This window comes from Mytilus galloprovincialis, chromosome 7 (assembly GCF_965363235.1).
Source record: "Mytilus galloprovincialis chromosome 7, xbMytGall1.hap1.1, whole genome shotgun sequence".
Taxonomy (NCBI): Eukaryota; Metazoa; Mollusca; class Bivalvia; order Mytilida; family Mytilidae; genus Mytilus; species Mytilus galloprovincialis.
This window is the reverse complement of record NC_134844.1, coordinates 32,235,998-32,258,806: the sequence shown is the minus strand read 5'-3', so window position 1 is coordinate 32,258,806 and position 22,809 is coordinate 32,235,998. Positions and strand designations below refer to the sequence as shown.

The 22,809-nt window shown below is 32.2% G+C and overlaps 2 protein-coding genes across 2 annotated transcripts; both read right to left on the bottom strand.

Annotated features, from left to right (window-relative positions):
- Positions 1-1,542: 1,542 nt before the first annotated feature.
- On the bottom strand, positions 1,543-9,271 carry LOC143082780 (fatty acid-binding protein 1-like). The gene is made up of 4 exons (XM_076258635.1): positions 9,081-9,271; positions 6,320-6,495; positions 5,628-5,744; positions 1,543-1,861 (listed from the first exon to the last, which is right to left on the bottom strand). Exons 1-4 carry the CDS (start codon positions 9,148-9,150, stop codon positions 1,802-1,804), a joined length of 423 nt encoding a protein of 140 aa, XP_076114750.1. The 5' UTR covers positions 9,151-9,271; the 3' UTR covers positions 1,543-1,801.
- A 2,165-nt stretch (positions 9,272-11,436) lies between these two features.
- LOC143082779 (fatty acid-binding protein 1-like) lies at positions 11,437-17,661 on the bottom strand. The gene is made up of 4 exons (XM_076258634.1): positions 17,500-17,661; positions 15,462-15,637; positions 13,615-13,731; positions 11,437-11,811 (listed from the first exon to the last, which is right to left on the bottom strand). Exons 1-4 carry the CDS (start codon positions 17,573-17,575, stop codon positions 11,755-11,757), a joined length of 426 nt encoding a protein of 141 aa, XP_076114749.1. The 5' UTR covers positions 17,576-17,661; the 3' UTR covers positions 11,437-11,754.
- Positions 17,662-22,809: the final 5,148 nt, after the last annotated feature.

The window sequence follows — 22,809 nt, the reverse complement described above, 5'->3', positions numbered from 1 at the left end:
TGTTTTCAACTTGTCGCGAAAATCAAATGGTTGCTGCCTTACAAAGATCAATCTATAATCTTACTGTGGATTTGTTTTCCGGCGGAATTTATGCTTTGTATAGAAAAGATCCACTATGATTTGAACCTGCCACAATCAATTTTTTTATGAATAATTCTCTATTATATCATAATCTAAAAGTTTACAAATATCTCGAAGCTCCATACTAATAATAATCCAAGTAAAAACTCGTATATAAGATGCATAAAATAAAATAAAAACCCATCTTTATTACACTGTCAAAGCATGCATTTATTAAGATGGGAGATAACTTACATGTGTGTGTGGCCAAACCTTTGTATGCATTAATGTCATTTTATCAATACTCAAGAACCCTCAATAGTCAAGTTCTGTAGTCACTGGACCATATGGAGGGGAATAAACTTATAATTTACATGCAACTACCTGGAAATTTCAAAAGTATGTTCTTGTTATAAAGTAGATATAGTTAGAAAATTACTGAAGTAAATAATGACTTTGTCCATAATTCGGTAGATATTATATTCATATGGAACCAACATAGGACATCGCATATAAAATATGGTGCAGCATTAGAAAGATGACTTGAGATAATTTGAAAAACCCATTTCAGACCAAAACCCTATTTAGATACCTGCAATTTTTAAACTTACCATGTACGGTAAAAAAATACTATATGCTTGAAATTATTGGCTTTCCACTGAAAGAACAAATTAAACTAGCGCGAGACCAAAAGCCGTGTTATTCCCTCCCCGTAACCCTAAATCTCAGGCTGCCAACCTGTTCATGCATTTATATTCTTGTAATAGAAGGTTTTTTAAGAATGTCATATACATGTAGAATCCAAAATGCCATCAAAAGAAAACTTTGCTACAAATTGTATATCCAGAAGTTTACAATTATTAATATCCGCTTTAATATTATCAACAAGAGTAACATCCACTCTGTGTTTTTGTTAGATGTACCAGTATTTCTATTTGTATCCATCAGTTGAATTAAGCTTTATCAAATGATTTTTATAGTTCGTTCTGATGTTGTACTGTTACACCACTGTCCAGAACTAAGACTAAGCGATATGGGCCTTTGCTCGTTGTTGAAGGCCGTATGATGACCTATAGTTGTTAATTTCTGTGGCATTAATTTTGATCTCTTGTGAAGAGTTGCATAAATGGCAATCATGCCACATCTGTTTTTGTAACACAGTTATATATAATTATCAAACGTGACGCAAAAGCTTCTGATCACTCCAAAATACCTTATTGCATCCTCGGTCTCTGTTTTGGATTCATTTGTGCAGGGTCATAGTTTGTATGTCTAGTGCATGTTTGGGTGGAATGTTTTGTCTGTTTGTTTGTTCTTCTCTTTATAGGGATTTTGACTTTTGAATTGGTTGATTTTGCGTATTTTTTTCCCGGGGTATTTTTTCTTCCTTTGAAGCACACTGTTGAACTTTTACTCCAATGATATATATGTACACTGAAGGAATTGCTTTAAGGTGTAATGAGAACAAAATAAAATAAGAGATAACTATCTAAAGTTTTATTGCAAAGCTGCCAACAATTGTTTGTTTACGACAAATATTCTAGTGGTTAAACTAAATTGATTGTCTTATCTTCGCAGAACACTTCTGTGCTCTTCTGTTCTTTTAAAAACTGTTTTGTCGGTTTTTATTACACACATACATCTTGTGTTTACATTCATTAGGCATCTCAAGACGTTTTCAGACATTCAAACAACACTTATGAATGACGTTCACTACCACTCCGTTTGTTTGTTCTTCAGACTATGTGCATCGCTCGAAAGTTTGGGTCATCTTTGTGCCACTTTCCAGGTCTTCAAAAACCTTAAATGACAATCAGTTGATATGACATCATTGTCGAAATTATTATGATTCATTCGTAATAGTTGATTAGTAAATATTCATCATTTATGTTTCTTACACCAACATACGTCAGACACAGTAAAAGGTAATTAGTATATGATACAGCTATACAATAAAACTGGTTTTGTGGCAGATAATTAGGATAGTGCAATTTGTTTCAAAGATCAAATATAGTGACATTGTATACTTATAGGTTAGACAATACTTGGGCTTAAATCTTCATAAAACATGACCAAGTATTGTCTGACCAATTTAGAACATATTCACACTTTCGAGTGACCTTACAAAACTATCCTTTCCCATTGTAATAGTCAAACCTAAATAAGAGTTCACTTTTTATAATCGAACTAAATATAATACATAGGTAATGGTCATTTCAATGGATGAAATGAAATAGCACTGACATAGTTTGTGATGGATAAATTGTTTTTCTTCTGCTTCAGGTAAAATTCAATACCTCTATATCTTTAGATTTTTTTTATTTAAAAAAGCAACACAATGTTATATAAATCCCCTTTTTGAAATTTGATTTTTTTTTTTATAAATATGAAACTCTCTGTATGAATATTTGAATTCAGACCATACAACATTAAATGTTTACTTTTTATTGATAAATTTAAATGTATTGTGTTTCTCCAAAAACAATCCTCTGCTATATATCAGCAGTCTGGCAATGTGTTTTTTGATAGAAAAAGAAAATAATTCCCTCAAATGTAAGGTATATAAATGAAATAAATATCATTTTATTTATCCTTATTATTTTTTTGTGTATTCTATATATGTGTACCATTAAAAAATGCATGAAATTTTGCAAAATTCAAAATATTTTTATTTTAATCTTTGCTCTTTCGTTTCTAATCAGTAGTCTATTTTCCCAAGAAAAATGCCTTAGGGGATTGTACACTTCGTTAGTGCAGCTATTAAGAGTTCACTTTCATAATTAACTGACAATGAAAAGTCATTCATGTATAGCATTTCATAGTGCATGGAAAACCATGTACTATGAAAATTAGAGGGCAAAAAACTGACTTTTCATTGGACGAGAAGGGGTGAGTATGTTCTAATTATTGACTGGGTATGAGTGGAATAGTATAAGTGTATTTCCCCGAGGTGCGACTATTGCCCTGAGGCGAAGCCGACGGCAGTAGTTGTACTCCGAAGGGACAATAAACTTTCTATGTCACGAATATCAAATCAGTAAGTGTTTTATTATATCGAAGAAGACAACAGACAATAAATGGGGGGGGGGGGGGGGGGATACATTATCGTTACATAAATAAAAAAACAGAAACACAAGCATATTGTTTAACATTTACTTCATAAATATTCGAAAATGCTAAGGCTATGTCCTGCACTGACATCAAACTTAGATAAAATAGTCAAACCGCGACGTCGTTACTCCCGAAGTATTTAAAACATCCTCCAATCACGCTGCTGCATTGGCAATTCCTCGAAATATAAATATGCTTGCGGTCAAATAGTTTCATCGTGGTCCAATAGTTAAAAGCTTGCAATTTGAAAAAATAGTCAAAATATTGTGTTCCTACTTTATATAGAAAATGATAATGATAAGTGAGGTATAATAAAATAGGTTATTAACTTTAGTTTTTACCAATGGGATGACTATTTGATATTCGTGATGGGGTAGGGTGGAGTTGAGTGGTAAAATAATCCTAGAAACCAAACAAAATAATCTTTACCAAGACTCGTTCAAATAGAATATTCTTAAGATTAAAAACGACGGTGTTTCAATAAATCCTTATCAAGTAGATAGTTTAGGTACCGTATATGTAAAAACATAGCCGAAAGGAATCTGTGCCATACAGAATCCAATTACAAAAGTGTGAAATACAGATACAGTTTCACTTAATATATGAAAAAAAGCATTCGATAAAGCTTTATAGTGCTTCACGATATCCATATTGAAAGTAAGATGTCATTTATATGGTTAGTTAATATTATTAAATAATGTTATGTGTTATGATTGGCAATGAGACTATCCCCATACAGATGGCTAAGAAGGGTTCATAAACATTAATGTCATGTGTTATGATTGGCAATGAGACTACCCCCATACAGATGGCTACAGAAGGGTTCATAAACATTAATGTCATGTGTTATGATTGGCAATGAGACTATCCCCAAACAGATGGCTACAGAAGGGTTCATAAACATTAATGTGATGTGTTATGATTGGTAATGAGACTATCCCCATACAGATGGCTACAGAAGGGTTCATAAACATTAATGTCGTGTGTTATGATTGGTAATGAGACTATCCCCAAACAGATGGCCACAGAAGGATTCATAAACATTAACGTCATGTGTTATGATTGGTAATGAGACTATTCCCATACTGATGGCTACAGAAGGGTTCATAAACATTAATGTGATGTGTTATGATTGGTAATGAGATTATCCCCAAACAGATAGCCACAGAAGGATTAATAAACATCAATGTTATGTGTTATGATTGGTAATGAGACTATACCCAAACAGATGGCCACAGAAGGATTCATAAACATTAACGTGATGTGTTATGATTGGCAATGAGACTATCCCCAAACAGATGACCACAGAAGGATTCATAAACATCGATGTTATGTGTTATGATTGGTAATGAGACCATCTCCATACAAATGGCTACAGGAGGTTCATAAACATTAACGTGATGTGTTATGATTGGCAATGAGACTATCCCCAAACAGATGGCCACAGAAGGATTCATAAACATCAATGTTATGTGTTATGATTGGTAATGAGACTATCTCCATACAGATGGCTACAGGAGGTTCATAAACATTAACGTGATGAGTTATGATTGGTAATGAGACTATCTCCATACAGATGGCTACAGAAGGGTTCATAAACATTAATGTGATGTGTTATGATTGGCAATGAGACTATCCCCATACAGATGGCTACAGAAGGGTTCATAAACATTAATGTGATGTGTTATGATTGGCAATGAGACTATCCCCATACAGATGGCTACAGAAGGGTTCATAAACATGAATGTGATGTGTTATGATTGGTAATGAGACTATCCCCATACAGATGGCTACAGAAGGGTTCATAAACATTAATGTGATGTGGTATGATTGGTAATGAGATTATCCCCTTACAGGTGGCTACAGAAGGGTTCATAAACATTAATGTCATGTGTTATGATTGGTAATGAGACTATCTCCATACAGATGGCTACAGAAGGGTTCATAAACATTAATGTGATGTGTTATGATTGGCAATGAGACTATCCCCATACAGATGGCTACAGAAGGGTTCATAAACATTAATGTGATGTGTTATGATTGGCAATGAGACTATCCCCATACAGATGGCTACAGAAGGGTTCATAAACATGAATGTGATGTGTTATGATTGGTAATGAGACTATCCCCATACAGATGGCTACAGAAGGGTTCATAAACATTAATGTGATGTGGTATGATTGGTAATGAGATTATCCCCTTACAGGTGGCTACAGAAGGGTTCATAAACATTAATGTCATGTGTTATGATTGGTAATGAGACTATCCCCATACAGATGGCTACAGAAGGGTTCATAAACATTAATGTGATGTGTTATGATTGGTAATGAGACTATCCCCATACAGATGGCTACAGAAGGGTTCATAAACATTAATGTCATGTGTTATGATTGGTAATGAGACTATTCCCATACTGATGGCTGCGGAAGGGTTCATAAACATTAATGAATACTTACTGCTGTCATTTTATTTCCTTCAACTTTTCGAACAAGTTTTACATTTTTCCAACCACCTGGTAGTTCCATTTTTTCCAATACAGTTATTTGGGAATCCGAGTCAAATTTGAGAGTAAGCTAAAATACAAAAAAAATATGAAGATCGTAAAAAGGTTATTTATTTTCAAGCGAATAGCTCATTTACAAGGTGTCATATATAGAAATGGGAGCGGAGCGACAATTGGATTATATTTTCACATTCTGGCGTACTTAATTATAATCCTGGGGGGAGGAGGACAAACTTTTTGTTTTCACTTTCCGTTTTAAACTTTTTTCTTGTGCTACAGTACCTTAAACTGAATTTACTAATCAATGTGTGCTTAACGTCCATTCTGGAAAAAAATAATATTCAAAGTCGGCAAAGTGGTTTTATGCTTTACCTCCGTGGTGCATATCGGACAAAAAAACCATTAGATTCCGGTTTTACATGGCCTGAAATTAATTACAAACCTTCATACCATCACTTATTTGTTTGATCAACTGAATATCATAGATCATATTTGTAAATGAACAAATTTGTTAACAGTCTCCAATTCCTCAATCTTGCATAGAAAATAGTAAAATCACAAAAATATTAAACTCCGAGGAAAATTCAAAAAGGAAAGTCCATAATCAAACGACAAAATCAAAAGCTCAAACACATTAAAAGATACCTTAAGACCTTGTCCAAATGAGTTTTTCGTCACCAATTCTTTCCCTTCTTCGTATGTATTAGTTGTTTTAGGTGTGTTGTCTGATTGATTTGTAATTGAAAACTTATCTCCATCTTTGGTGAATTCAAATGTCCATTTAGATTCTTTGAACTTTTTAATACCTTCATCTGTATAGCCTGAAAGTTCATTTTACATGTATATTCAACACGTTAAAAAATATAAGAGACAAAACAAACATATTAACTATTTGGAAAACTTAAACTAGGATTTCGTTAAATACAGTTGTCATTCTACTGATTTTATATCTTTAATTTGTAACCGGCAATCTTCTTTGGCAAAAAATACAAAAATTATTTGGTCGTCATCGTAAATTAATCCCTATATAGTAAATTGACAAAGATTCTTAAATTACTATTTAAACCTTAACTGTCTTCATTTAACGTCTACAATGATATCGTATTTGTTTCTTATGTAGTATCTAAAATCCGTTCCCTTTTCATGAATGTGACCTACCGAATCAGACTATTTACCGATTTTGTAATAACATGAGCAACACGACAGGTGTCACATGTTAAGCAGGATCTGCTGACACTTCTATAGCACCGGTACCTGAGATAACCCCCAGTTATTTGTTGGGTTCGTGTTGCTTAGTCTTTAGTTTTCTATGTTGTGTCTAGTGTACTTTTATTCGTCTAGGTTTTTTTTCTTTTTCGGCGTTGGAATTTTTGTTTCGATCTATGAGTTTGCAGGTCCCTCTGGTATCTGTCGCACCTCGTTTTTTAAATAATATTATTGATGGTTTTGTTTTGTCTTAAGTTATGACTTATGGTGAATACAACTTTGGAATTGAGGGACATTGTTTCACAAGTTTTGAATTCATGCTATTCCCACTACTTTCAATTTAATGTGAGCGTGGGTATAGCTTACCTGCACTCACTATTATTTTGACTGAAAATGGGAATACATCATTTTAACGTTGAGTGAATTCAAATAAAATTGAGAAAGGAAATGGGGAATGTGTCAAAGCGACAACAACCCGACCACAGAGCAGACAACAGCCGAAGGCCACCAATGGGTCTTCAAAGTAGCGAGAATTCCCGCACCCGTAGGTGTCCTTCAGCTGGCCCCTAAAAATATGCATACTAGTACAGTAATAATGGACGTCATACTTAACTCCGAATTATACACAAGAAACTAAAATTAAAAATCATACAAGACTAACAAAGGCCAGAGGCTCCTGACTTGGGACAGGCGCAAAATTGCGGCGGGGTTAAACATGTTTATGAGATCTCAACCCTCCCCCTATACCTCTAGCCAATGTAGAAAAGTAAACGCATAACAATACGACCATTAAAATTCAGTTCAAGAGAAGTCCGAATCCGATGTCAAAAGATGTAACAAAAGAAAATAAATAAAATGACAATAATACACAAATAACAACAGACTACTAGCAGTTAACTGACATGCCAGCTTCAGACCTCAATTAAACTGATTGAAAGATTATGTCTTCATCATATGAATATCAGGCACAATCCCTCCCGTTAGGGGTTTAGGATCATACTATCATAAAATATATGAGAAGAACATAACCCATATCATGCCAATAACGGTTTAAAAAAAAAATGTGTTTAGTTCCGATGCAAAGACCCTATAAGTGAATCAATATTAAAGCCAAAATATGCAATCTTTAATGACCTGACAACAGTATCGTAATTATATCTCTTCTTAATAAGTCTGCTTAAAGGTTTTGTAAGCTTTTGAGGTGAATATTGACATTTTTGTGCTTTGTTAAAAATATTACCATAAAAGATTGGATGTGAAATACCAGAACGTATAAGATGTCTGCATGTTGAGTTATATTTACGAATTATTTCCTTATACCGGTGATAACATTTAGTAAATGTTTTGACCAGTTTGTGATATCGAAAACCCTGGTGTAATAATTTTTCAGTAATACATAAATTTCTCTCGCTAAAATCTAATACGTTGTTACATACACGAGCGAATCTTAAAAATTGAGATATATAAACACCATAAGATGGTGACAAGGGAACGTCACCATCTAAAAATGGATAATTAACGATATGAAATAAAAAAATCATCTATTTTATCATAAATTTTTGTATTAAGCTTCCCGTTAATGATATAGATATCAAGATTGAGGAAAGGGCAGTGGTCATTGTTAGTATTAGCTTTATTGAAAGTAAGTTCAACAGGACTGAAAGTATATATCTAGACTTAAGATTATGTCCTAGTAGTATCAATGACATAGCCCCAGTGATAATTAATCATTTTATTTTTCTCTTCTCCTTTTGACATTTAGATTTCTTGTAGCAGTACTGTGATGGGGCGATATCTTTTTGCGCCAAAACGTAACCCGTCTGTGCCACAACTTAATTCCGCCAATACTTTTTATACATAAAACATATTAAACTTTTTAAGTATTTTGAGCGATCATATTACTTTAGATAACAAATTATTTTATATGATATTTATTTTAGTAACAATATTTGCCTTTAATTATTATTCTGAGCATACTCACTGCTGTTACTTGTACTTTGGTTATTTGTGTCTTTAAAAGTCTTGTGTTAGTTGTATTTGATGCTTTTTGTCGTTCTGAGGACTCAAGTCAATTTTAAATTATTGTGGCTTTATATTTGATAGAAAAAACAATAATATGATAAGACCGAAACGAGTGTTCGTAACTATTCAGGACATACGCAAATATGCAGAATAAATATAAAATAAAACACAAACTTACCCAAAACTTTTCCTACAGCTTCGGCATTATTTATAGATACTGAATTCCATTTTCCTAAAAATTGAGCCATATCGAAATAGTATGTAGAGGTTAACCTGGCGTGCTGGTTGAATATTTGTGTGTTATTCAGTGGCTTTACGTTTCTTTTATATACTAGATACACTCGCCATTAATCAATATACATGGTTAGTTACAAGGTAAACTGAATCATTATAAAGTAGAACATTCTAAAATATGACCTGCAAAAGGTAGAATTTCTATTCAATATACAAGTTGAAAATACAATTTAAATGGGTTACGCTAAATTTTAAGTAGAACGTTCTCATACTTATTCTACAGAAAAGTAGAATGTCCTTTAATTTATGCAACAATAATATGAAATAGAATTCTTATTTTCAATCAAATTAGTTTTATTTTAATCTAAGTTTGTCCCGCAAAATGAGTAATTCAAAAGAATTAGGGAACCTTGCTATACTGTTACTACAATATGAAAGTTCAAGTAACACGTAGTACTACATGAAGTAGTAACATATATTACTATTAACGATTTATATTGCCACAAAAATGCCTTTTAGCGTAAAATATAATAGAAACAGAAATATTTGTTTTGCGATGACATCATCGATTCTCTTATCTATTCAAGTTCATGTCAGTAACCGATAAATATACCATATATAAAAAGGTCTGATAAATGATTTGTTAATATGGAATTTCCTCTTCAATTATTATTTATCTTTGAAAGCCACATCAACTAAAAGGGTCCTACCTTCTTAAAACACTTTTGCTGAGTTTTTTAGAAAATAGTTTTCTTCATTTTTTACCATCTAATAATACCAATAGACAATCTTTAACCGGTTTTCTGTATGACAGATGCGTAATTTACATGCAATACAGATTGAAATCTGCTAAAAACTATTGCAAAATCTAAGGAGCTCACCTATGATCTTCCTAAATTATAAATTCGTATTAAAAGCTAGATCTCAAATTTTAAAATACTCGTGGTAACTTATTGAAATCTCTATCACGAATTATTGTATCGAGTGAAAACAAATCTGGGTCACAAACCAAAACCGTGTAAAATACATCAACTATAAGAGGGAAACAGCGAAACATCATAAACACTGAACTGATACAAACAAACTGACGCCATTATTCATATAAACGGACTCTTTGATAACAATTGCAATATTTCTGTCTTGATAGAATACATTTTAAGAAAAATTGTCACTTGAACCTGGTTTTATAGCTACCTAAACCTAAATAACGCTAAAATGACAAAATTACATATGACAGTATACTAATATTATACAATTTAACACAAGAAGACACAGGACAGATAAATACACAAATAAATAATATAGTAACTGTAGTTTATTTAAACATGTAAACTACAGAATAAAAACAGACATGTTCCATGCATTTACGACAGTATAACAGGATACCACAATAGAATTATAAACTGTGCATCACACATTGTCACACAAATGATTCAACGCCATCACAAAAAGTGACGTATTTTTGTGACGTTTATTTTATCGCTGGTTAATTTTTAAAAAGAGAATATAAAAGTGTAATTGAGTTTGTAATGGAGATATTCAATATATTTACATGACCAGAAAATGTTAAAAAAAATTATGCCAAACTCGAAGAATCGACCAACATAATGGGTTTGTTTAACGGAAAATGGATCATACTAATATGGATATATATACTCCTGCTTAACATGTGACACCTGTCGTGTTGCTCATGTTATTACAAATTATAAAGTAGAACATTATAAAATATGACCTGCAAAAGGTAGAATTTCTATTCAATATACAAGTTGAAAATACAATTTAAATGGGTTACGCTAAATTTTAAGTAGAACGTTCTCGTACTTATTCTACAGAAAAGTAGAATGTCCTTTAATTTATGCAACAATAATATGAAATAGAATTCTTATTTTCAATCAAATTAGTTTTATTTTCATCTAAGTTTGTCCCGCAAAATGAGTAATTCAAAAGAATTAGGGAACCTTGCTATACTGTTACTACAATATGAAAGTTCAAGTAACACGTAGTACTACATGAAGTAGTAACATATATTACTATTAACGATTTATATTGCCACAAAGATGCCTTTTAGCGTAAAATATAACAGAAACAGAAATATTTGTTTTGCGATGACATCATCGATTCTCTTATCTATCCAAGTTCATGTCAGTAACCGATAAATATACCATATATAAAAAGGTCTGATAAATGATTTGTTAATATGGAATTTTCTCTTCAATTATTATTTATCTTTGAAAGCCACATCAACTAAAAGGGTCCTACCTTCTTAAAAACACTTTTGCTGAGTTTTTTTTAGAAAATAATTCAGTTGTTTTGTCCATTTTATTTGGATTTTGTACAACGTATCAAAAATATAATAATATAACAAAATTTTAATAGCTACCATTTAAAAGAAAAATGTTTGCTTTAAAGTCATGCTTATACGTAATTTAGCAGCCGACTCTTAATTGTCATCTTTTCATGTTCAAATGATTCCCTGGTCACTGACCAATTAAAATTACATCTAAGAAAATGTTGATTCAAATGCGGTAACACCAACGTACTAGTTTGATGTTTTAGTCTCTACTGTTTATTTCAAACATAGATTATCCGTAGCTGTTATAATTACAATGATTTATCAATCAACATCTTGTGAATTCTTGGGTCATCGACACTCCACTTTCAAGTTCTGTTACTGTCTACAAAATAAGATGAATATAACTATATTATAGAATTCTAAAGAGTTAAATAGTTATTGAACGTTATTTATTTTGATAAAACTATGTACGAGTTTTTAAGGTGGTACCAAACACCTTGACTTAAATTGATTTGGCTCCTTTATTTTCATAACATTTTGATAAAATAATCATTTACTTTGATCCTTTCACAAAAATAGAAAAAAAAATCTAAAACCTTGAACCACATACTTTTTCGAAAAAAATTTCATTGAATATATAGCAGTTTGAACAACACTGATTTGATTATTGAGAATCTTAATATTTCCTTAACGATACAACGTGATTAAAACTTTTAGCTGCTTTTACAGAGTTATCTCCCTGTTAATATTATTGATTCTGTTCGGATATTTTAGGATTAATAAACATTTATCTATCTTTTTTGAAGTTTTCGAAATTGAAAATAGCTAATTATGTGACTGTATGACTAGAAAATCTCGGAATCGTAGAGTATTTCAATCGTGTATTTTTTATTCATTCTTTGAATTTTTTTGCTCTATGTGCCTTCAGTTCGTAAAAACGTCGGAGTCTTCAAATTATAGTCTGTTTTTAAACTTTACGCACAAGGTAAAACGTTGAAACGGAAGACATAGAAACTGTATATGTAGTCATTGGCAAGAACAAACATTAGTCTACAAGTAGTAATAATATTTGTCCTGTTGGTGATTTTTTACGTTGATAGACATCACGTCATACCCACAACATAAATTTTAGTTTAACAACGTCTTTGAAAAAGCCAAAACATAAGTTTATATACTTTCCGTTTCGGTTCAATACTAGTACCCTGTTCAAATAATTTTAGTTGATTCATTTTGTTTTTTTACATCTGCAGTCTCCCTGTTTTGATCATAATGAAATTATGAAATTCTGTCGCCATCTTTGAATTATTTTGGTTTTATTTAAAAAAATAATTGCTTCATAATAAAAAATTTTAATGCATTGATAGACATTATAAATATTCTGTTCTATCTACATGAAAAACCTGTACAATTTCAAACTTGTAATAGTTGTTGAGAATTCGAATAGATCATCTAATTTAGTGCTAGGGTATGTACATTTGAATTTAACCATTTCAGTAAGGGTATTTGAATAAATCTTAGTACATTGAAACAGAGAGGTGTTGCAATGAATGCATGGCAATAAAGGCAACAGTAGTATACCACTGTTCAAACAAAGCATGTTTGTATATTAATTTATCACTGAAATATCTTTCACGCATTTGACTTAATTAAAATCTAACGGAAATGCGATTTCATTCCCAATCTTAATCTCAAGTAAAAGAAGATTTTAGCCGGAACATAACATTCTCACATCACAATTTTTAAGACAGCACTTATCATTCGTTTGAAGTAAATTATTATCAATTATTTTGCTCGTCGATGAGGAATGTTATCTTATCAACATTAAAGAATACAAGAGATGAACTTTCAAATTAATTTAAGTATTAGTATTCATATATAAAATCTTGCACAAAATTGTCAAACTGTTAATACTTGGACAAAATAAGGAGATGTGTCTATGAGACAACTATCCAACAGAGTTCAACTGATGTGGGTTTAATCGTCTATAGATCCCAACACAGCATTCAACGATGAGCAATACACATATTGTAAAGTCAGCTGACGAATGCCTCAACATGACAAAAGTATGAAATATTTCAAACAAATCTCCCATGGCCTGACTCCTGGCAGTCATTTAACGAAAAAACAAATATGATAGACAGCAACCAACGACAGCCATTGTGGTGAACTGTTTGTAAAGACTTACAGTTATCATCTTGTCACCCTTTATTTCTCTGACTGCTTTAAGACTTTTCCAACCATTTTCGCCTTCAGTCTGTTCCATTGCAGTCATTTTTGTATCGGAATCAAACGTAGCTGTTAGCTGAAATATCAATTATCTTTTGGTTACAGAATTCAGAAAATTAAACAAACGTGCTAATCATTTTAGAAAATACTCGGTCTTTAAATCTCTTGGTCTAAATATTATATGATCGGTCTACTGTAAAATTTTGATTGGTAATAATGTGAAAAATGGAGATTTGGTACTAGTATGTTTGTAAATTATATAAATTTCAATGAACAAACCTGATATTACTGAGCATGTCATTCAAATTAATTGAAAAACCTTGTGACACTTATTACTAGTGTTTCCAACGCTAAATGGATTTGCCATATTTGTTACAACTTTTGTAAGTTTGGTCTTAAATATATTTTGCAATTCTTTGGTTTTCTGATTGTTTTTAAAGATTGAGACCTATAACATATGCGAAAATATATGAAATGGGTGTTGTTGATGAGAAATCATAAGCTTATATATGTTGTGTACAAGTTATCATTTTGTACAAATTATAATTTGTACAAACAAATTGTACAAATTAAAATTTGTATTTTGACTTTTAACAAATTGTTATTTGTACAAAAAGTGCTTATTCAAATTACAATTTGTACAAAATTTGACTAAAAATCACTTATAACTTGTACAGCAATTTATAGTATATATCTAACTATAAAAAAGGCATGAATACACACTATTGAATTTTTATTCAATGACCACATAGTAAACGTTATTTTACAAAATACAAAAATAGTTCTGTTTCCTTTGTTTGAGCACGTGAGTGAATTATGCCTGCGGTAATTGCACAACATATTTAAATTTTTTACATTTAGAAATGCTGCACCCCTTTTGCATTTACATGGAAAAGACACCTGACCACAAGTTTTGGAAAGCTTTTTAACTGCTTCATGTATTGAAAATTGAAGCTCATGAACTGTTGCTGCGAATAAAGACAACAGTGTCTTTAACGTTTAAAAAGTAGCTTCAATTTGATTTCTCTACATATATTTTAAAATTGCTACAACTGTTCCAATTCAGTACCCAAATTATCCAGATTCAATAAATGTACTTCAGATATTTCAGTTGGGGCACAATCATACTATCAGAATTGTCAATGAGGCGAATTTCTATCATACTCACTGGGGCCATTTTCTATTATCGAAGAAGCCACATTATTTAATTTTATTTTCAGATATATTGATGATGTTCTTTCCATTGTGACACAGTGATGACTGCTGTATCCATATTTTGACTATTTACCTATTATGTCTGTTTTGTTCACGCATCGTTGTAAATATAATGGAATTTGATGCGACTGTCATACAAGTGAGAGGTTCAGCGCTTTAAAACCAGGTTCAATCAACCATTGTCTACATTTGAAAATAACTGTACCAAGTCAGGAGTATGATAGTTTTTGTCCATTCGTTTGATGTGTTTTATCATTTGATTTTGCCATTTGATAAGGGACTTTCCGTTTTGAATTTTCCTCAGAGTTCAGTATTTTTGTGATTTTACTTTGTGTGCTATCAAAATTGTCACTGGGGATAATTTCTATCATACATGACGCAAAATAAGCACATAAACTGCAAAACACACACAAAGCGCAAAGGTTACAATTACCTAAAACTGAGTGTGTGTACCTATTGACATAGTTGCCCTTAATCATAGCATAACAGATGTTAAAAGTAAACAAACGATAACAACTGAATTACAGGTTACTGACATAGTACTTGTATGCATTTTTCTACGATAATACATATAGAACAAATGTATTATACCTTAAGACCTTTTCCAAACATATTTGTTGTAACTAGTTCCTTCCCTTCTTGGTAACTATACGTCCTTTTCGGTGAAACAGAAGATTCGTTTTCAACCGACCACGTGTCTCCATCTTTACTGATCGTAGCAGTCCAAGTAGAGTCTCGAAACTTTTCAGTTATTTCAGCAGGAAGTCCTACAATTATATCATGAAACAGATACAGTCTGTGGTTGAAGATTTTACCTCCGATACTATTAATTAGTTATTCTCCAAATTACAAAATGCTTCAATCGTCTCCGTATATTTATATATTTCAGAAATGCGTAGATTCTCAGGAGTGTGTCAATTCCATAAACTTCCTTAGTGTAAAATAATAATATATTATGATAACTACAGCGTTTTTGCAGTATGGTCGATCGTCATCAGATTGTTTCTTCATAGCGCATCGCAGACTATATATAAAATAAGAAGATGTGGTATCACTATGATTGCAAATGAGACAACTCTCCACAACAGACCAAATGACACAGAAATTAATAGTTATAGGTCACTATACGGCCTTCAACAATAAGTAAAGCCCAGATAAAGATTATCATAGCTGTATTTGGCACAACTTTTTGGAATTTTGGGGTCCTGAATGCTCTTTAACTTTGTATTTGGTTGGCTTTATAACTATTTTAATTTGATCGTCACTGATGAAGACGAACCGCGCGTCTGGAGAATTAAATGATACATTTTTGTAAGTCTGGTACCTTTATAACTATTGGCTCATATAACCTTTCAAGTTAACTAATCAACTTGAATAATGGCCGTGATATTATACTCAGGTATAATATATTTCCGTAAGTGCTTTACGTTTAATTACTTATTTTTTTTCCGTACCAAACTACTCTCCTTACTGATCATTGAACAATGTTGAAAGATTTGGCTGATGAACACTACATTTCTATCCGTTTTTGCGGTTGTTATTAGTATTACCAGTCGTTAAGGCTTTTGTCTTTGGTGGTTGTGTATTTCTTTTATTGATAATTTTGTTGGTTGTTATTAAAAGTATTGCCAATGCAATCTTTAGGGGTTTTATTTTTCGTTGTTGCTATTAATATTAGCAATCTTTATGGGTTTCGTCTTTATTGCTGGTATATCTCTTTTAATGATCTCATTGCATGTGTTTTTTGGTTTTCTGGCTTTCTCTCATTTACCATATTGCATATTCCACGTATTTATATTTTTGGTATTTAGCTGACATTTTTCTCCGAATGACATTGAATATGCTCTGATTAACCCTCTGACGTCAAACAACAATCACATTTTAATTGTGACGTCAAATTTTACGGAAACTTGTTTGATTTCACGGAATGGTGGACAAATTTGCATGCAAGTTGTAAATACGTCTTCATGGGCGGATCCAATCATTTTTAAAAAGGAGGTGGGTTTCCAACCATATGTCTTCATTCAAATGTATTGATAGTCCAACCCCCTGATTCTCCACCCCCCCCCCCCCTTCCCCTTCTCCAATCCCTAACTTTATGGATCCGTCACGCCTAAATGAATGTAGCCGATATTTTATTTTAATAATAGGACACGTTATTAAACGGTTGTTAACATTAGGAACAGCGATCTTCTTAAGCTAAAAAGCTCAAGCCTCCTTATTTTATTTACATATTTGGTCAAATGCACATTACATTTATATTCATAAACTTTTGCAGCCCTTGTTTAATCGTGGTGAATGAGTAGTCGGTAGAGTAACGGATAGAGGTTTAATAAGTTTTCAGTTATGTTCAATTTTGTATGATATTAATACTTTATTCCGTAAGGAAAATACAGCTCATAGTATGAAAGAGACACACAATTTATACATGTACAGTCTACATATACATATACAGCATTAATGTCATTAACAATTTTTAACAAAATTCTAAGATGTATCTTGCAATTTACAGTTCGTTATACAAACCCTAACGATTAACTTCTTATTGTGTGATATAAAATTCTTGTGATACAGTAAAGGTGAAGAACATGTTGAAAAAAAAATAAAAATAAAACAATTAAGAACTTACCCATAGCTTTACCAAATGCTTCAAAATTTGACATTGAACCTTTGCCAGCCTGCCATTTTCCTATGAATTGAGCCATTTTGTTTCAGTAATTTTTTTGTATATTATATCAATGTTGACTGTTCAAAAGTGTTGCATTTTGTGTGGTTTGCAGGTTAGATAAAGGTAATTACGACCTCACTAATCGTAACTGATATACCTACAATCTCCTATGCGACTCAAATATTTATATGCACAAGGGTCAATACTTTTCTTCCACATTTTATGAGGAGCAGTTCTTGTCATAATTATCTAATTCAATTTATTCAATTATATGTTACAATAAATAATTATTAGTTAATAAATAATTCCTTTATGTCATGCTCTATGTTCATTTTAACATGGCTAGGCATTATATGTGTCGTTATTTTACAGTATATATATAGGTCGAAGTGTACGAAAACACAATAGAAATGTTTGTTTGTTCTCATTTCCTCCCCGTGGAGTATGTACATAACATATTCATATTTTATTAGTATAAAAACTAAAAGCAGTGTAAATATATGTTTAACAATATATAATGAAAATTTATGTAATTTGTAAAATGTGTATATTTGATTAGAATAACAATGAAAATAGCAAGAATATAACAGTAAATTTGTGCACACGTGTCAAACATATTTTTTTTTAACTAAAACACGGCTTTGTTTACAAAGCGTATAAGGACGTCATATCAGAATATCCAGTATAACGGAGTATCGAAATTTAAAAAAAAGTATATTACTTCCAAACATTACTGATAGGTTTTTGTTGTCACGTTAAACTTTTCGTCAGATTTTGTTTTTTGTCTTAGTGTTTTGTCAGTTTTTGTTCAAAGCATATTAAACATGTAACATATATTGTAACCAGGACAGTGTCGTTTAGAGAGAACAAATACAAAAGTCTACTAGATTTCAAGGTCTTACTTGAAGAATTTGGATAATAATAAGACTTAGTATTTGTTGCATTGTTTTGTCAAAAAATCATATCAAACGTGGAAGGGCGAGCAGGGACAGGAAATGTTTGACCAAACCAATATTTGAACAAAACCTATAGGTTGACGTTCTAGATTAAATGGTTTGTGTATGGAGTGTTTGTTTGTCCTTTTAATCATTGTTGAGATGACGGAATAATCCCGATCGGCGTGGCGTGTCAGGCCATCGCTTTCAAAATTTTCCATTCATAAAATGATGAAATACATTCATTCGAAATAGAAAAGACATAAATAATTATATGCTTTTAAGGGTTGATAAAACCTGGACTTTACTGATTTTTATAGTTCGTTCTTATGTTGTACTGATACACCAATGTCCCAAGTAAGGGCAAGTGTTGGAATCTCACTTACAAGTTTAACCCCGCCACACTCTCTATGTATGTGCCTGTCCCAAGTCAGGAGCCTGTAATGAAGTGATTGTCGTTTGTTGATGTGTTACATATTTGTTTTTTGTTAATTTTTTGTACATAAATTAGGCCGTTAGTTTTCTCGTTTGAATTTTTAAATTTGTCATTTTGGGGCCTTTTATTGCTGACTATGCGGTATGGTTTTTTCTCATTGTTGAAGGCCTCATGGCGACCTATAATTGTAGTTGTTAATTTCTGTGAAATTAGGACTCTAGTGAAGAGTTTTCTCATTGGCAATCATACCACATTTTCTTTTTTTTTTTTATATTTACGGGCTAGGATGGAAACTCTGAAAAAGATATCGAACTTTGTATGCAAATAAACTCATCATAGATACCAGGATAAAATTTCGTATTTACGCCAGACGCGCGTTTCTTTTACAAAAGACCCATCAGTGACGCTCGAATCCAAACAAGTTCAAAAGGCTAAATTAATTAGGAAGTTGAAGAGCATTGAAGACCAAAATTCCTGAAAGTTTTGCCAAAAACAGTGAAGGTAATCTATTCCTGAGGAAGAAAACCCTTAGTATTTCAAAAAATCAAAAGTTTTTTTAAACAGTTAAAAATACGACCATGTCAATGATAATTCATGTCAGCACAGAAATGCTAACTACCGGGCTGTGATACCCTCGGGGAAAGAAAACTCCACCAGCAGTGGCATCGAGCCAGTGGTTGTAAATAAACTAATCAAAGATACCAGGATAACATTTTGCTAGCGCGTCTTTTTACCAATAAATAAAAAAATGTGCAATCAATCAAAAGCAACATGAACACAGTTTTTCAACCCAAACAATTTTTTCGGTGTGTTGTTTTGACCCAGATATTTCTATATTTAAAAGGACAAGTGAGGTCAGGATATGTCTGTTCAAACCAATATTTGAGCTAATTCAATAGATGTACCCTCGAGATTAAATTATTTGTCTGTGGGGTGTCTGTTCATGTTTTATATTATCGTTTAGGTGATGCAGATATTTGTCGTTGCCATGGTTGTAAGATTAGTCACAACAATATTCATTCATAAAATTTATCCTTGGAAATCTTTCAATATGTCCTTGTCGATTGATGATTCATGTCAAAACTTTATGAAAAAAATCTTAAGTCTCAAGAATCAGTACAAAATCAATTATTATAGTTGATTGATTGAATGGTTTTTAACGTGTAGGTGCAAATAATAAACAAGGACTATCATATGTCTAAAACGATATTAAAACACTTTTCGTTTTAACAGATCATGTCGTTTGCTCAATGCACTGACGCACAAGAATGACATTTCTCTCCTTTTCGACATATTATAATATTAAAAATCTTATTATGATTTAAAGTTGAATATCAATTAATTTCCAACAATCACAACAAGATAATAAAATTAACGGTACCAATTTTCTTGAACCAGATGCGCATTCCGACAATACATGTCTCTTCAGTGATGCTCTTGGCCAAATAGCTTATATAAAAGATGAAGAGCTATAATCCAAAAGGTCCAAAAAGTAAAGCCAAATCCGTGAAAGGAATCAGAGCTTTGCATAAGGGAGATACATTCCTTAATTTATAATAATTTCTATCATTTTGTAACAGCAAATTTGAATAACACAAAAAATCCGTATTTTCATGCCAGTACCGAAGTACTGGCTACTGGGCTGGTGATTCCCTCTTGGACTAATAGTCAACCAGCAGAGGCATCGACCAAGTGGTAGTAATAAAATTAACGGTACAAATTTACTTGCACCAGATGCGCATTTCGACAATACATGTCTCTTCAGTGATGCTCGTGGCCAAAATATTTAAAATCCAAACCTTATATAAAAGATGAAGAGCTATAATTCAAAAGGTCCAAAAAGTATAGCCAAATCCGTGAAAGGAATCAGAGCTTTGCATGATAAAAGAAGTGACCTTATTTCTAGATGTAGAATTGATTTTCGAAATATCTTTAAAATAGTAATCTAGTACTCATGTATCATTAATTTTGTTCGATATTCTGTGTATTTTAGCGTATAATAACGTTAAAATTATTTGTCTGAATTGAGTAAAGAAAAAGATTCAATGATTATACAAAAAATATATTTGGCCTGATAGAGGGGAGAGAAGTGTTTCTTATAGAGGGGAGACTTGTGAATAAGTAAGTTAGCAACTTGTAATCAAATACACCCATATTTTTTTTTGTAATTTCATTTGACCCATATTTAAGTTCTTCTCAAATTATAAATTTTAAAACCTAACCAAGACAAAATTAGCTTGAAAATTTTTTTAAAAATGAATTCCAAAGCGAGATGGTTGACTTTTTATTGTTTTTACAATTTTTAACGTTTAAAGTAGATTCCAACACACCCGAATGTAAAAGGTGTACTCGACTTTTTTTAATTATTTTTCTATAATTTATTGAAGATATTTTTGACTTTACCGATACTAATGTATGGGACGAGGTTTTTGTCAATGTATACCTTAATGTGCATTCGAGGACATAGGGATAGAGGGCGTATTCCCTCCCCCTTTCGATCGCTAAAAACTTTTAGCGTATAATCGTCCAAATTATTTTTCGCATCGATCCGATCGTCAGCATAAATTCAATTATCGGGAACTACACCCTCATTGAAATATCTTTTATTTGGCCATAATCACAAATTGCATTGTACGAAAAGAATAATTAAACGATTGTCGTTTGACTTTGATAAATACTTTTTAAAAACAACAATGTCTGAACATAAGGCATCTTGCATGAGATTTAAAAGTTGAAGACTACATACTGAATTGGATTTTCCCCGTGATTTAGTAGCTCACTGAACACAGAAATGTAATACTAACGTGTAATCTAAAGGACACATGGAGACTACATATAATCTGCGATATAGTTATGACCAGTAATGGTCCTACAGACACTCTGTGCTTTTGACATGACAAAAGGTCTTGCATCTCGTTTGGACTATTTTAAATCATACTTTGTAAAGAATCACTCTGATTCAAAGAAAAAATTCTCTGAAACCGATATTATCAAGATGCTTGATTTCTTGATTGACAACATATTTGTAACGTTCGAAACGTGTTTTTCAACAAACTGTCGGCATCCCAATGGGAACAAACTGTGCCCCTCTACTTGCAGACTTGTTTTTTTATTATTATGAGGCTGACTTCATGCAGGAACTTCTTAGGAAGAAAGATAAGAAGTTAGCAATATCCTTTAACTCTACTTTACGCTATATAGATGACGTTCTTTCACTAAACAATTCAAAATTTGGTGACTATGTGGAACGCATCTATCCCATCGAATTGGAGATAAAGGATACTACAGATACAGTTAAGTCGGCTTCATATCTTGACTTACATCTAGAAATTGACAATGAGGGTCGGTTGAAAACAAAACTTTACGACAAAAGAGATGATTTCAGCTTTCCAATTGTGAACTTTCCATTTCTAAGTAGCAACATTCCAGCAGCGCCTGCATACGGGGTATATATCTCCCAATTGATACGATATTCCCGTGCTTGTATTTTCTATCATGATTTTCTTGATAGAGGGTTACTGCTCACAAGAGTTCCAAATGGTGAAGTTGAAATCATCCCTTCGTAAATTTTACGGAAGCCATCACGAGTTGGTTGACCGTTATGGAATAACCGTTTCACAAATGATATCGGATATGTTCCTTACGTCGTAACTACAATCCCCTTCCCTTTCATGAATGTGACCTACCGAATTAGACTATTTACCGGATTTGTAATCACATAAGCAACACGACGGGTGCCACATGTGGAACAGGATCTGCTTACCCTTCCGGAGCACCTGAGATCACCCCTAGTTTTTGGTGGGGTTCGTGTTGTTTATTCTTTAGTTTTCTATGTTGTGTCATGTGTACTATAGTTTTCCTGTTTGTCTTTTTCATTTTTAGCCATGGCATTGTCAGTTT

Coding starts and splice junctions, on each gene's coding strand:
- LOC143082780 (XM_076258635.1), bottom strand. CDS start 9,150: ATGGCTCAATTTTTAGGAAAATGGAATTCAGTATCTATAAATAATGCC. Junction 5,745..6,319: donor CATTTGGACAAGGTCTTAAG/GTATCTTTTAAT, acceptor TTTGTATTTTAG/CTTACTCTCAAATTTGACTC. Junction 1,862..5,627: donor AAGGAAATAAAATGACAGCA/GTAAGTATTCAT, acceptor TTGTCATTTAAG/GTTTTTGAAGACCTGGAAAG.
- LOC143082779 (XM_076258634.1), bottom strand. CDS start 17,575: ATGGCTCAATTCATAGGAAAATGGCAGGCTGGCAAAGGTTCAATGTCA. Junction 15,638..17,499: donor AGCATTTGGTAAAGCTATGG/GTAAGTTCTTAA, acceptor ATATAATTGTAG/GACTTCCTGCTGAAATAACT. Junction 13,732..15,461: donor TGTTTGGAAAAGGTCTTAAG/GTATAATACATT, acceptor TTGATATTTCAG/CTAACAGCTACGTTTGATTC.